Source organism: Siphateles boraxobius, unplaced genomic scaffold (genome assembly GCF_051911475.1).
Source record: "Siphateles boraxobius isolate OS27281-9 unplaced genomic scaffold, OSU_SipBor_1 12, whole genome shotgun sequence".
NCBI lineage: Eukaryota > Metazoa > Chordata > Actinopteri > Cypriniformes > Leuciscidae > Siphateles > Siphateles boraxobius.
The window spans coordinates 26,619,729-26,635,856 of record NW_027508722.1 but is presented as its reverse complement, the minus strand read 5'-3'; the positions used below and the strand labels follow the sequence as shown (position 1 = coordinate 26,635,856).

Below are 16,128 nucleotides of genomic sequence, written 5' to 3'. Positions count from 1 at the left end.
TTTTAAAAAATTATAATAATGAAAAAATGTGAATAGAAATAGTGTTTATTGATTTATTTGTATTGATATGATCTTTACGTATATCCACTAGAGGGCCTGTGGGGTGAGGTCACTGTTGTTGGCATTGTTTCCGGGTCATCATTTCATCGCCATTTTACTGTTGAGAAGTGGAGAGGTAAGGGATCGCAACGTGTCTGTAATTCTTCAGCGAACTACTTCAGAGTCCTGCGCTTCTCATTTGGATCAGTTGCGGAGATTAGGGAACTAGTACATTTTGTGCATTTAAAAGACCTTGAATATTTTTTAATGAGTGTTGATGTTGTAGACGCGCGGCCTAATGCTTGCATAGCCATAGCCAGATTGACGATGACGCTTGTGTTACTTTTACTCTTGTCATAATTATATTCAGGGAAATACAGAAAGGTAAATGCGCAGAAAGACTTTGTAAAGCCCGTGTGCATGTACCATCCTAGTCTGGTTTTGCAGTAGTCTGATCGCGATTGTGTTTTCTCTGCTGTGTGTCTTCGGAACTGCAGCTGTGCGGGTTACATTACAAATATAATGATCCGCAATGTAAAAGGAGGGTTTGTTTTTCATGTCCTTATAAGGAAACTGCAAGTCAAAACAAGTCTTAAATGCTCTGTTTGCTGTCACCCTTTGTTCCCTCTTAATTATGTGCAAATAAAGTGTTTGTTTCATGCACATCTACGTGTGTATTGCACAAAATGTTTTAAAACATTATTGCTGCATATCTGACAAAGAGGCTTGTGGCACAGGAATCGCAAAGTGAGAGATGTGGGACCAGGGAGGACAACCCTGGCCTCAGTGGCCTCTGGGCTCACAGCAGCAGTGGATGCAGTCGTTTCAGCATCAGCAGGATCCAGGTTAGGCCGTTGTTCTTATTTGACTGAGATAACATACACTGATCATGTTCCTGTACTCTAGTTGTTTAAACTGCTAGGTTGTTTTGCAGGTCAAGTGGACTGGGCTGCTCTAGCACAAGCATGGATAGCACAGAAAGAGTCCACCGGAGCGGTTGCCGACCAGCCAGCAGTGATTCAGCCCAATGGCCAGGAGATGCAGAACATGGAACCTCCGGCCCATAATAACCATGGTGCCTTTCCAGGCGATCACAATTTTGGCAGGGGTTGGCAACCAGGTGAGAAAAATGCTTCAGTTTGACTATGGGCGTTTGAAATAAAAAAAAAATTGAGTAAATCATGCGACCAGTTTAAGACTCATTGCTTACTGCATTGTTTGTGTCATGCCATGAAATGGACATTTTATAAATGCATCTTGTCATCTTATTGTAAATAGTAAATTCAAGCACGTTTAGTTTTTATATACGTTTAATTAAATGACCTTTTTCTTTTGAAACGACAGACTTCTCTGTGGTGTTGTATGGCTGCATAAACCCCGCCCATTTCTTACAATCGACTATAAGTTCTCATTCAGATCTGCTTTCATCCAGTCAACAACCAATGGATAGAACCAAGTCTCCTTCCTACTTTTTTATTGTTTGATAATTCAGTTTGCTCATATGTAATTAAAAGGGATAGTTCACCCAAAAATGAAAATTAGCCCATGACTTACTCACCCTCAAGTCATCCTAAGTGAATATGACATTCTTCTTTCAGACTAATACAATCGGAGTTAAATGTCCTGGCTCTTCCGAACTTGATAATGGCAGTGAATGGCTGTTTCTGTCCATAAAAGTCTATTCATCGTATAAGTGCTCCACACGGCTCCGGGGGGTTAATAAAGGCCTTCTGAAGCGATGTGTTTAAGAAAAATATTTATATTTAAACTTTACAAACTGTAATATCTAACTTCCGCCAACTGTCGTACGTGCGTTCACGAGACACTGGCGTTCCAGCGTATCATTTTATTGAAAGCAGAAGTAGCCCTTTCCTATTGGCTGCAGCTAAAGGGTTGCAAAAGGATAAACTATGGTGATGCATCGGAATTTCAAAAACCGAAGATATTCGGCCAAAACATCAAAGAAATTTTTTAGTTTCGTCCAAAATCATTTACTGAAATGGTAATGCTTAATTAGCACTTTTCTGATGCCTTTTAGTGTGTCACATTCGCACCACTTGTATAAGCGTTTTTAGCAATGTAGATGCATTTTACCGTCACCAAAAAGGCTGCTAGTGTTGCAATATGGAAAATTTGTTCAGCTGAAATATCGAGACTTTATTACAACTGATTTAATTCATCACCTGATAACACAACACCCTGAACGGCATACCGTGTTCAAATACCCACTTAAACACTTTTTCTACTTAAACATGCCAGTGCTGATCATAAGTCCACCGCTGATATGTTAAAAGTGTTTAAAATATGATCTTACTTGCGGATTGTTTATAGAGTGGGCAATGCATAGCCAGCCTCCTCATCCCCCTCCAGAACAAGCATGGATTCCTCCTGGCCAAGGACCGATGGATGTCGTCAACCCGTCAGAAGACAGTAACAGTCAAGATAGTTTGGAATTTCCTGGAGACCCACACCATGGGAGCTTTCCTCAAAACAGTCACGGGTTTGGGGGTCAGCCTGAGCCTTACCCTATTGGCCCAGTTGGTGTCAATCAGTTTGATTATCAGGTACGCTTGCTTAGGTCTGGGTTTATCAAAAGTTATTTCCTAACTTCTGTTTTAGTTACATTTTTGTCCATCACTTTAGCATGGAGCAGCTCCAACGGGGGCAGCATATGGACCACCCTCCACCGGGTTTCACGCACCTTATTGGCCTGATGGACCGCAGAACAGAAGAGACCGTCTTCCTACCTTCAGACCAGAACGGCCCAGATCCCCCAACCAGATGGGAATAAAACCAGAGATGCCTACTCTTGGTGAATATAAATATTGATTAATGTAGATGCATAAGGGCCGTAACACACCAACTCGATGGTCGGCCGTCGGTGATCATCTGTCGGGCTGGAACTAACAATCATTTTTTCAATCGATTAATCTATTGATTTATCTATTTTATCCATTATTTTTTTCCGATTAATCGAATAATCTAGTGTTTTAATTTTACACCTAAATATTTTTTCCTTTTACTGATTAGTCGATTGATCATTTGGCTAATTTACCAATAAATAATAGCCGTAACTAATTTATTTATGAATTTTTGTAATAACGACTGATTTTCAGCATGCCCAGGAGTTTGAGCCATTTGGATAATCACTTGGAATGAACATTAACCGTACAATTTACATAATCTTACCTGAGCATTCTAGTGCTCGCATATTTACATAACATGAGCCTCATCATGATTGATCTTCAAATTGGCAAACAAGTGTTGCTGTTATAGACATGGATTTCCTTACACGCATGCACTAGTTCAGTGTTTCCCAACTTTTTTTTCAGTCACGGCAGCCTTTGAAAATGTAAAAAAAATTGTGGCACCCTACACTAGTGTTGTCACGATACTACTTTGATACATACCTTGAAATGTATCGATTTTCAATACCACAGGGAAGAACCGCCTACTGTCATATAGATATTTTTAATATTATCTAAAAAAAAATTGTCCATCCATTGAAAGTCTAGGAATCAGTCATTTCTTCTGAAGAGATCACTTTTTATGATTACATATTTAATTAAGGTTTTTATTCATATATAAACATTGCTCAATTACTATTGGAAATCTCATCTAAATGTTTGCTCACTCAGTGTATTTGTGTTTTTATATTATTGGGATAATTTGGTTATAATTGCACAAGATAACTTGTTTTAAATATATTTTATAATGTAGGAATTTCACAGTTAATCTCCAAATGAATGTAGGAACAACATAAAGACAGTATATTTTAAATTATTGTTTAATGGCATCTTTTTATGAATAAAGGCCGATATCACCGATACCAATACTGCTACTGTCTTCAATGTTTTTTGGGTTTTTTTCAGTGAGTAATTTTAAGTTACCTGTGTTCTTAGATTTGACAGCACAGACATAACCGATATGTTTATGTGTATACACGGCAAGACGGACATGGTGACAGTATTTTCGTGTGATTTGACCGTAAGCGCAACAAGCCATGGAAAAGAGGCCGCTTCATGTGCACTGGGAATGAAGCACAGGAATGAAATCATGCGCAACCCCCACAATTCAATGCCGAAAAATTACAATTTGCATTTTTATTATATGTGTGGGTTATTTGTTATTATAGACATCGGAGATTAATGGTACATAATACTTTTTTTTTTACACATTTTAGCAATTTTAAATGGTTGGAGTTTTTACACGGCACCCCTGTTGGGAAATGCTACAATAGTTGACAGTCGCCAGTAGTCTTTGCGGTGTGTTCAAGTGCAGCTTTTTGGCTAAGACGCAGCCGGCATGAGGCAACAACACCTTCACCTTCCATCGCCGTTAGTTCTCTGACGTCGAATTGGTGTGTCACGGCCTAAAAACTGCTGTTATAGAGGGATGCACATGGTAATACTGTCTTTGTTCTAGATGCTGTTAAACGGAGGACCTTGCCGGCATGGATTCGAGAAGGCCTGGAAAAGATGGACCGTGAGAAGCAGAAAAAGTTGGAGAAGGAGAGGATGGAGAAAGAGCGTGCTGAAATGGCAATTAATGAAAGGGATAGCGATATAGTAGAGGAGGAAGGTGATGGGCCTCGGTTGCCACGCAAGAGCAAATTTGTAAGCATCTTTTTCAGAATCTGTTTACAGCGAAGGAACCTGCTGAGGTTACTTTGGCAACTGTTGTCCCAGGGTTCACTGACATGCACAAATGTTCATTGACATGATCATTAATTTTAGTAATTCAAAGATCCCATGAAATGGCTCGACAAGCACAATTTTATTTCTCTTGTTGATGTATTTTCCATTGAAACATTGAGTTTTTACACTACTTTTCAAAAGTATGAGGTTAGTAGATGTTATAAAGAAATTGCTACTTTTATTCAGAAAGGGCTGCATTAAATTAATCAACTGGAAGTAAAAACATTTACGTTGTTACCAGAAAATTCTATTTCAAATAATATTCTGAACTTCCTATTCATTAAAGAATTCTGAAAAAATGTATTACAGTCTCTAAAAAATATATTTAGAAGCATAGCAAAATAAATATTTCTTGAGCACTAAATCAGCATATTAGAATGACTTCAGTTCTGAAGGATCATGTGACACTGAAGAATGATGTAATGATGATGAAAATTCAGCTTTGGCACCACAAAAATAAACTATATTTTGAAAACTGTTACATAAATTTCCAAAAATATTTCAGAATATTACTTATTTTAATATATTTTCGAACAAATAATTGCAGTCATGGTGAGCATAAGAGACTTTCTTTCAAAAAATGAAAACTTTCCATTCCCAAACTTTTGAACAGTAGAGTATATCTGCTACAACTTATAGGCATAAACTAGCACATATATGACCGTAAAACTATCTGACAAGGACTGAGCCACAACACTTCCAATAAATTTCATGGAGTCTTAGGTTGTTACATGGCTTGTTAGCTGTTGCACCCTAACAATAAAAATACCTCTCGGCGCTAATGTCATCCGCAAGCATGTGGTCTCTGGTCCAATCATCTACTCCTCTTTAATTCAGGACAGTGATGATGAGGATGGTGAAGATGGTGCCGCCGAGGATGGCGAATCCGGGAGGAGGCTGGAGTTTGGTGGTAGAACTTCTCCTGTTCAAGAAGACCAAAGTGAACCAGAAATGACAGAAGAGGAGAAAGAGTTTCAGCTGGTCAGTTCACACAATCCTCTGTCTTTGCATTCGCCAGTCCACACTCGTGACTTGTGCTCCTCACCGTTTCTATTTGCTTCTTATAGATGGTGATGACTAAAACTCTTCTCACCGAAGTCCTCCTTGAAGTCACAAATGAAGAGATCTTCCTACTGGCTAAAGAGACTCATCGCAGAGCCACTAAAGGTCTGCTCCTGTTCTCTTCTGTCCGTGCAACTGTGCCTTCACGTTTAATTCTGAGGAAGAGCCACATTTTCACAGAAATTAGACATGGTTATGTTTTGACTGATATATATATATATATGTATACATATATATGAAGACTTTTTATCTGACTGATGCACCTTGGTAATATTTTGATAAGCAAAAGTATATTTCTTCATCGGCCATTCTATGCTAATGCAACAGAAGATGAAAACAAACTGCAGAGGGAGGGTGGATATGGTCACAGATGCAGTTAAATGCAATCTTTCAAAGGGTTCCCAGTCAAATCCGTTCCTAGATTTAAAACAAGTACTTCCTCACTTCTGTGTTTGCCAGATGGCTTCTCATTTTGAAAGTGACACTGCATTAGTAGAGACTGGTTTTCTCCTCCACTGTTTGCCTGTTTGACAGATTTTGTGTGATAACCTTTTTCTTCTCTCCATCCTTTTTTTTTCTTTTTTTTTTTTTTTTTTTGCCGAAGGCAGCTCTTGTGAATAGTGCATATGTGTACCCTCATCTCTAGAGACTCTTGCCTATTCGAAAGTGGTGGCTGTATGTGTTTTAACATGTTGTTCCTGTTGTTGATGTGAATCAAAGCTCCTGCAAAACAGCTGGCACAGTCAAATGCACTGGCTTCTCTGACAGGCCTTGGTAAGTGTCTTTTACATTTAGGTCCTCCGGGGCGGGTGGGGGGGGGGGTAAACGGGGGTTGTGGGGGTTCTCAGCTCTCTAATGAACTTTGTTACAAGCTCAAGAGCTCAAGCAGCAGATCTTCTCAATATGGTTAGCTTCCAGCAACACTTTATAGAAGATTATAAAACGCATGCTTCTATTATTAAGGTGGGCTTTAGTGAAGTATTATGTAGTCGAGTAGGTGAGAAAGGAGGGACTGTTAGCTTGCGACTATGAATGCTATTCTCCTGCAGTCCGTTATAAGAGGGGGGCTTTGTTGCCGCAGGAGGGCTGGGTGAGTACGGCTCGGACGAGAGTGAGGATGAGGAGCGGAGTATGAAAGGGTCGGATTCATCTGATACAGACGACGAAGAGCTGCAGCACCGCATTCGCCAGAAACAGGATGCCTTCCGTCGTAAAGAGAGGGAGGAGCAGCAGCTGCAGGAGAGGCTGGCACTGGAGGTACAGACTATAAAAGGTAGGTACATCCAGAGTGTGTATATGTATGTGTAAAAAATATATACACTATATTATTTAATGTTATAAAGTATATTTTGTAATATATATTGTTTTATTATAAAATAAGTTTTCTATTTTAAAATTTTATGTATTCCTGTGATTGCAAAGCTGAATTTTCAGCATCATTACTCCAGTCTACACATGGTCCATGAGAAATCATTCCAGTAGGCGGATTAGGTGCATAAGAAACATTTATCAATGTTGATACATTTGGTCAATTAAATACATCTTTGCTATATATATATATATATTATTTTTTAAAGCCCCCAAATTTTTAACGGTAGTGTGTGTTTGTATTTTTATTTTATTTATAATTGCTTATTTTGTGTTATTGGTTGTGTTATTAGAACATAAAGTTATTGTATACACATTTTACAAGGGTGAATAATAGTTGTCTTTGTGTTTTCAGAAGATTTGGCATCGGAAAGAGTGAGCAGAGAGAGAGCAGGTTATGAGGAGCAGACAGATTCCAAACACAAACAGGAAGTTAGGGAAAGGGAGGCAGAGCCAACAGTAGAGCGACGGAGGTCGCGTAGTGAGCCTGAGGTCAGTGAGGTCAAGCGTGCGAGCAAAGAGCACACAGGACGTAACGGAGGAAGTGCCAGCCCCTCGCCAAGTGAGCGACGTAGCCGCACTTCCAGCTCTAGCTCTTTCAGCAGCCGGTCCTCTTCATCCTCCTCATCCTCCTCTCGTAGCTCCTCCCGCTCCTCCTCTCCTAGAAGGAAAAGACGACGCAGCCGCTCCGCCTCTCGTGGGACTCGCAGGCGCAGCCGAAGTCGCAGCTCTCGCAGGCATCACTCAGAGCGCGACAAGGGCAGAGACAGGAGGAGGAGCACCGAACGTTCCTCTCGTCACAGGAAGCGCAGCCAATCGCGGCAGCGCAGATCCAGCAGGGGCCGCAGGAGCAGGTCCAAAGCCAGTCGCAGCCGCAGCAGAGAGAGGAGGCGCAGCAGGGACCACAGGCGCAGCCGGAGTCGCAGTACGAGCCGCAACAGGCGGAAACAGAAAGCCTCCAGCAAGGACAGGGACAGAGACAGGAGGAAAGAGAGAAGCCGGAGCCACGACAAGGAGAAGAAGAAAAAAGAGAAGGAATTAGATAAAAGGAAAGACAAACAGAAGGGCAAGGAGAAAGAGGGCGAGGGCAGTTCAGTAAGGGACGAGGAAAATGATGGCAAATCAAGGCGGAAAAAAGAGAGTGAGAGGACTGACTCTCACAATGAGAGGTTTTCCCGGCAAGACAGTAAATCTAGCAAGAAAGGCTCCGCCAAAGCTAGCAAGAAGTATTCTGATTCAGAGTCCAGCAGGAGCAGGTCCCCTTCCCCTGAGGTTAGCAAAGAAAAAAAGTCTAAGAAATCAAAACGTAGTCGATCAAGGTCAACGGAAAAATCTCACAAGTCTGGTAAGAAGGCAAGCCGCAAACACAAGTCTAAGTCACGATCAAGGTAGTATCCATTTTCTTTCTACTTTTTTTTTTATTTTTATTGTTGAAATGCTTTAATTGTTTGTGTGTGAATGATAAATAGTATTTAGAATGTCAACACTTGCAATTCAAATTAGGGTTAAGTTCATTTTAAATTAACATGGTACATTTAAATTTGCAGTCACATAATGTTGAATGTATAATAGCTGAGTTATCCATAAATGGTTGGGCTGTGCTTCTCAAGTGCTACTGAGATTGATATAATTTCCCCCTTTTTCTCATTCAGTGTTGATCCAACAGCTGTTTAAGGTGTGTGTATGAAGCTCTGGATGTGATCTGTTCTAGTGATTGCACTAATGGTCTGTCTCCGATTTCTCTTGCAGGTCCACATCTCCCAGCCGTCGCAAGCGTTGAGGGGTGTTCTGCCTCTTATCTGTGCACTTCTTTTAAAATTCCATGAGTTAACAGGCTTGTCTCATTATCGAGGCAACGTTGTAGGTGAACTCTCCACTCCAAATCCCCTCACTCCCCTCATTTTGTAAATATATGGTATTTTTAAGTGTTGTCTTCAAAATAGATGATTTTGAATGATAGTTTCTTTTTTGCCTTGTATTATGCAAGAGTAAGCATTCAAGTAGTCAATAAAACCTTGAAACTGTAACATTTTAAGAACCTAACACCAGAGGAAATAAATTCGCATTTAATGTAAATTGTTCAATAAAACAAGAATGATTCTTTCTGACATGGCCTGCCTCATTTTGTGTGCTGTTTGAAATGCCTTGTTCTGGGTGGAGACAGATTATCAACAATGTAGAATTATTATGAGCATATTTACAATAAAATCTTCATTTCATGAGTTAGCATTGTCTATAAACCATATTCAGTGTTCTTTGTTTCCCTCTATTTAACAAAAAGTGAAAGTGTTCTGCCATTATTTTCAATAAAAAAGAAAGTAAGTGGGGATTGGGATCTCAACCTCCAAAAGCACTATAAAGACATCTCGTGCATTACTAGTATTCACTGCGTTTATGTAACAAACATATTTTTAAGTTCTTCACTGATAACCGTTAAGCATTGCGGACGAACCAGTGGCAGTGAGTTGAACTCGAGAACTGTATCAGTCTGATTCGTGAACTCACATCGTTCAGACTGATTTTGTGAACTACATACATCCTTCAAAAAAAAAATTACATAGAAATAAAGTCGTACATGTTTGAATTGACATGAGAATGATGAATTCCTATTTTTACGTGAACTTCCACATTCGTTTCCTGAATTATATTTTAAGACTCGTTTGAGCCACATTTTTCATATTTGTCATTGGGAATGGCAAGTTGTTTTGCGGTCAAGCAAACTTGAATGATTTATGCAGTAACGTTATTGATTTAATTTAAAACATGTAGTATTAACCATAAAGTATTAAAACGTATTCCGCCTTTTCAGGTGAATAAATTGAGTTGTAAGGGAATCAGTCGATACTACATATGTTTATCCCAATGTGGGATAGGAACGTTTAATTCCATTTTGAGTTTCTGCTCGGTCAGAAGTTTTGCGAACACGCCACGGTCACATTGGATTTAATGACTGAAGTGCTCATTTAAGATACATGTGAGACGCAATAAGATGCAGTCATGTACTCCAGTAAATTTGCACGATTAGCTTTCGGCCTTTTAGCAGAATCTAAGATCAAATGCCGGCTAACCCGAAACGTGTCCTCTAAAGGGAAACCATTGCGTTCTCTGTGCAGCTGGAAGGTGTGTCAGCATCACCGACTGAAGAATCAGCTGTCAAATGGGTGAGACTGATTTAATCGACTTAAGCGGGTATGCAGTTAAATGCACTTTATGCATTTAGAAAAACATTTTTTTAATTTTTTGCATTGGGTATGCATTTTTTTCTTAATTGGACGGTTTTCTATTTTACCCGTTCGTTGTGTTTTTGTTTACTTGCGAATCATAACGACATTTTATTTAGAGGATTTTAACATTAGTTTTCTTCTGCAGATTGACCCGTTTAAATGTCCGCACGGTTACCCAGAGTACCGTCGACCCCACCGAGGTGCGCAAGTTTCAGGCCATGGCGAGCAAGTGGTGGGACTTGCAGGGAGAATTTGCAGCCTTGCACTCCATGAATGACCTGAGAGTGCCTTTCATACGGTGTGTAGTTTCTACTATTAAAAGTGCCATGACATCACTATAGTATTTTTCTTTACCATCAGCAAGATTTTAGATAATTATTTAAAAATGTATACTTCCCTTATACATTATACAAAGAACATTTTAACCTAAGATCTGCTCTCCATTAAATTATCTTGGTACTAATAAATGACGGTCAAAAAAAATTGAATGCATTACAGCTTTTAATTAAAAAAATTATGAATTAACAAAATACTGTTTTAAATAGAGTTGCACAATAATAAAATAAAAATATTTTAATTGATCAAAATTGGTCTTATTAGATATGCATTTGTGCATTCTCATTTTCCTCCACAATTACATTCAGGTGACATATAATCTGAAAACACTATCTCTAAAAACACTAAAAATGTTATAACTGTAATAACTTTTAGTGCTTCATTGTAAATTTATTTGCAAAAAAAACATTTATTTTAATATCATCTATTTTGGTTATAACATGACTATAAATAATTTTAGTGACTAGATTTTTTTAATATGCATCCTTAGCTTAAAATAGTTTTATATGAACTATAGAATACCACACCTACAACTTCCCAAAAGTGTTTCATATTTTCCTATACTACTGTTCAAAAGTTTGTGGTCGGTAAGATTTGTAATGTTTTTTTGTAAAAGCATTTATTTAATTGAAAATACAGTAAAAACAGTAAATTGTGAAATTTTATTACACTTTAATTTGTTTCTGTTTTAATATATTTTAAAGTGGAATTTATTACTCTGATGAAAAGCTAAATTTTCAGCATCATTACTTCAGTCTTCAGTGTCACACGATCCTTCAGAAATCATTCCAATGTGCTGATTTGCTGCTCAAGAAACATTTCTTACTAATATCAGTGTTAAAAACAGTTTTGTTTTGTGCTGCTTAATATTTCAGAAACTGTGAAACATTAGTTTTTTCATTCTTTGATGAATGAAGCGCTCTATAGAACAGCAATTACTTGAAATAGTAATCTTTTGTAATGATGTAAAATTAATTACCGTCACTTTTGATCTTTTTAATACATCCTTACTGAATAAAAATATGAATTTCTTTCAAATGTTTTCTTCATATTAATCATCTGAACTGAATCGTCTCTATTAATCAGAGTCAGGCTGTTATTTCAACAGTTCTAGCATCTATTCATTTCTTGTAGAATGTCCACAGATATAAAACAGAAGTGTCTGTCTCATGTCCAGGTAATGGTGACTCGTGAGTAGGGTGAACAGGTGAGGACAGCAGCTGGAGATTATGCAGATTATGCAGCATGTCTGTGGTTCTGTTTGCAGCTGTTTCCGTGAGAGTCAGGATATATACTGCGATTGTCATTGTAAGGTTTTCCCTTCGTCTCCTGGAATCATACAGTGCACAATTTCTTCCCCTTCCCTGAACACGGCATCAGTTATTTCGGTGATGAGTATACAGCGGATATGCAGCGTGTATGGGTATGGCGGTGCCCTGGGGGCTTGTTTAAATGAGGTACCTCAGTGCTGTTGCTGGTTATTATGTTGTACTTGAGGAGTGTGTGTTTTCTAGAGATCTGGCAGGGAATTCCTTCAAAGAATCGGGGTTTTTTTCTGGCAGTGATGGGCTGAGTCAACAGGATTGGCAGTGAGTACCTCAGGCTGCTGAGCATGTTTCTAGCCAGAGGGACTAGCAGTAAGATGTGTTTGTGACTCAAGAAGCACATTGTGGAATTGCATGTTGTGATTAGCTTCAGATTTTCTGTTTTGCGTCAGTCTGATGTACATCACTTCAAAATTCTGCCTGACTTGTCCTCTAGCCTAATGCCTTCTTAACCGCATTTTGTGACCTTTGACCTTATTTTCAGGGATAATTTGTTGAATGTGCACGGTGTCCGGCAGCTGGGCAAACCTCTGACTGGGCTCAGAATACTGGACGTTGGCTGTGGTGGAGGCGTTCTAAGTGAGGTAACTAGTGTTAATTGTGAAAATTATACTACAATGACTTGAATAGACAGATAAAAATGTAGTCAGTTGTATTAGTTAGTGAAAGTACAGTTTTACTGTTTACTGTATGATAATTTCTTACTTGATAGATCAGATCTGGGTTCGATGGCAAAAATAAAGCTGGTCTCATTTTTGTTAGTTTCAATAACATGAATGATTATTTTTAGCTGGCTGCAAATGATAACTGAAAACCTGCCAGTTGAACTACATGATTTAAACAGACAGCTTCACGCCCAGTGGTTTCCTCCATTGAGATAAACACTTTCTCTAGGCCGTTTCTCTGCCTGATGTGTCATTGTTGTGTTTTGGTGAGTGTGATGTTTTTTGAGTGTCCTGTCATGCAAAAGCTTATGTCGGAAGATCTCCTTTGAGGCACATCAGAGGTACTGACAGTTGCCCTGTATGACCAGCAGGGGGAAATGTGCAGATGTTTGTTTTTTGTGTGCTGCTGATTGTTTTATTCACTGCTTGTTCAAATTATTGTAAATAATTATTATATTGACCAGTGAAAAATAAAAAGGTGCATTTTTTTTTTGCTCTGCTGTACAATAGTAAACAATGATTTTTTTTTCATTGAAACTGAACATATATTTCTTACTAACATCCTAATGTTCTTTTCCATTTAAATTGTTTTCCATACAAAATTAATACTAATCCAAAATCAGTATTGAAAATTTTTAGTTTCAGTCCTATGGATGTATTGTTTTATCATTATTTATATACGGTTAAAGTAGTAATATAGTCATTATTGATATTTTGAATTGGCTTTTTTCTCTTCTTTTTTTTTAACCCCCGAGTAACCTTAACCCTTCTCAGCCACTAGGAAGGCTTGGAGCAGATGTCCTGGGAATTGACCCAGTGGAGGACAGTGTGCGGACCGCAGAGCTGCACTCCTCCTACGATCCCGAATTGCGGGAGAGAGTTCGCTATAAGGCCTGCACCCTGGAAGACCTCGCTGAGGAGAAAATAGAGGGATTTCATGCCGTAGTTGCATCTGAGGTGGTGGAACATCTGGCTGACCTGGACGCCTTTGCCAGCTGCTGCCAGCAGGTGTTGAAGGTGTGTCACAGCATCAATGACATCTCAAACAATGACAGTAGCACAAAGCAACAGATTCTCAGCCAGGAGAACTGAATGGATGGATTTAATCTTCTGGGTCAGTGTGTCAGAGGACAAACGGTCTTCCTAAAGAGTTAGTCCAAATCCCCATAATCTTCCCTAATGCTGTGGCATCCAGTTAAAATAAGAGGCACTTTTGTCAGCCTGTTTCTGTTATGCTTTCTTTACCTTTCAGTTAATATATTGAAATATATAATGTAGTTAAATATAGTACACACACACACACACACACACAAAAGTTAAGTCAATATCCCTTTACAGTTTATATGCCCTAAACTTATTTGTTTATAGGGAATGAATGACTAAAGGGCAGCAAAATTGAATTTCAAATAAATCTTTATTGAAATCTGAGATCAATTATATTTGTAAAACTAATGTGAGCTGGTGTTGTCTTTCAGCCTGGCGGCTCTCTTTTCATCACCACTATTAACAAAACCAACTTGTCCTACATTTTTGGGATTGTGGCAGCAGAGCAGCTGTTAAGGATTGTTCCGAGTGGCACTCATGACTGGGATAAATTCATCAGCCCAGAGGATCTGGAACGACTGCTGGAGTCTTGTGAGTGCCATCTCTAACTTCCATTTCTCTCTCACTATCATTCATTGATCAGTGTCTTGGTATTACTCCTCCACTTTTCTTTCATGGATCTCCTTTGCTGTTTTAATAACAGCTTGTTGGAAAAACCTGGTATGTATTACATAACTGCCCAATATGATCTAATGTTCCACTGCTAAAGTGATTATTGTACAGTTGCATTTGTTACTTGCTTTTACTATCTTTCTGTTTTTACTGTATCCCAGTTGGTTTCTACGTGGAGGCTATCAGAGGCATGATGTACAATCCTCTCACAGGAGCCTGGAGCTGGCAGCAGAGCACTGCTATCAACTATGCTTTACATGCAGTCAAACCCAAAGAAGAGCCCCAGCCTGACCGGGTCTGGGCTGAGAGTGAGAATCTGGATGAGCCAGGTCGAGCCACAAGTCACAGTTGAGCTATTTTTAATGTTGGAACTGCTATCAAACAAATCCTATCACCTGCTCCAGTATAGAGTGTGATTCCAAAATATTGCATTGTGCATTGCTGAACCAGTAATAACTCTTTTCCTTGTGTTCCTTGAAAAAACTTATTTTATCAGGTGCATGATTCATAAAACATCTTTTATTAAGCTTTAAAGCTCTTGTTAAGATGAGAATTTGAGGTTGACCTTTTCAACCCCACAATATTCATTTTTTGATGTATATTATTAACCATAATTGACTTGTTTTGTGGTGATGATCTCTGGTTCATGTCAGAGGTCAAATAAACAGTGAGAATTATATAATGATATTTTTGATGGCACTCAGTGTAAGTACTTAATAAAATGAAAACAAAATGAAGAATAGATCTGATGAGTTGTGTGATTGAGAGAGTGTTATATTCAGCCTAATCAATTCTCTATTTTGTGTACATTTACTTTAAGTCGCAAACAATCATGATAATTTTGTATATATTTCGTAAACAGGAAATACAACAGCAAGAAGTCTTCTAGATCAGCTTCATGTTTAGATATAAGACTAGAAAACAGCTGTTTAATTTATCAGAGCATTCACAAAAATATATTATTACAATTTATCAGATTTATCAGAGCATTAACATATATAATATAAATCATTTTATTTATATTATTTAAATATTTACTGTATACATACACACATAATATATAATATATTATTTAAAAAGAAGTCAAAATGCGTAACGTAACTGAAAGGTAAAAGGATTAAAAATTCAACATATTTTATATATATATATATATATATATATATATATATATATATATATATGGGCCATTCTACAAAATTGGTTCAAAGAGTTGTAAATGTCTTGGGAATTTTTTTTTAATTTTTCCACACATTTTTTATGTATGCAAATTGTATAATATCCAAGGTACACATTTCTAGTAATTGTGCAGTTAATTATCATATTGTATTTTCAGAAAGTTTTGGAATATTTTTCCTCTCCCCAAATTTGGCACTCCGAAACACAATATTAATTTATATTATATATATATTTTATAATTTATAATATCATTTAATAAGAAGGCTTATTTTGACCTATTCATATTTTGTTTACATCTACCTTGTAAATATATTTAGCTATTTTTAAAAAAAAGTTTTCACAGGTAAATCAATAACAATTTTAACAATATTTCAAGTGTAATTTATAAGATTTGTTGTATTTTGAACCCAATCTTTCTTTGTAAAAGGCATAAAGTTAATCATACTGATTTCAAAGTTAAGGTTCATTGGTTTGAATATACATTGAACCAAACACTATAATAACATCGATCTTAGTTGAT

The 16,128-nt window shown here is 37.9% G+C and overlaps 2 protein-coding genes across 4 annotated transcripts; both read left to right on the top strand.

The window, feature by feature from the left end:
• Positions 1-111: 111 nt before the first annotated feature.
• On the top strand, positions 112-9,274 carry pnisr (PNN-interacting serine/arginine-rich protein). Of its 3 annotated transcripts, none has more exons than XM_077216829.1 (12): positions 112-175; positions 777-884; positions 974-1,159; positions 2,371-2,603; positions 2,683-2,851; positions 4,465-4,655; positions 5,574-5,717; positions 5,804-5,903; positions 6,519-6,572; positions 6,880-7,071; positions 7,525-8,554; positions 8,916-9,274. In XM_077216829.1, exons 2-12 carry the CDS (start codon positions 794-796, stop codon positions 8,944-8,946), a joined length of 2,421 nt encoding a protein of 806 aa, XP_077072944.1. In that variant the 5' UTR covers positions 112-175; positions 777-793; the 3' UTR covers positions 8,947-9,274. The 3 variants fall into 3 exon arrangements, with proteins under 3 accessions (XP_077072944.1, XP_077072931.1, XP_077072938.1); XM_077216816.1 differs by having other exon boundaries at positions 7,522-8,554; XM_077216823.1 differs by having other exon boundaries at positions 175-423; positions 7,522-8,554.
• A 791-nt stretch (positions 9,275-10,065) lies between these two features.
• Positions 10,066-15,165, top strand: coq3 (coenzyme Q3 methyltransferase). The gene is made up of 6 exons (XM_077216801.1): positions 10,066-10,327; positions 10,536-10,688; positions 12,536-12,635; positions 13,491-13,733; positions 14,192-14,351; positions 14,594-15,165. The coding sequence occupies exons 1-6, from the start codon at positions 10,164-10,166 to the stop codon at positions 14,782-14,784; spliced, it is 1,011 nt and encodes a 336-aa protein (XP_077072916.1). The 5' UTR covers positions 10,066-10,163; the 3' UTR covers positions 14,785-15,165.
• The last annotated feature ends 963 nt before the right edge of the window (positions 15,166-16,128 follow it).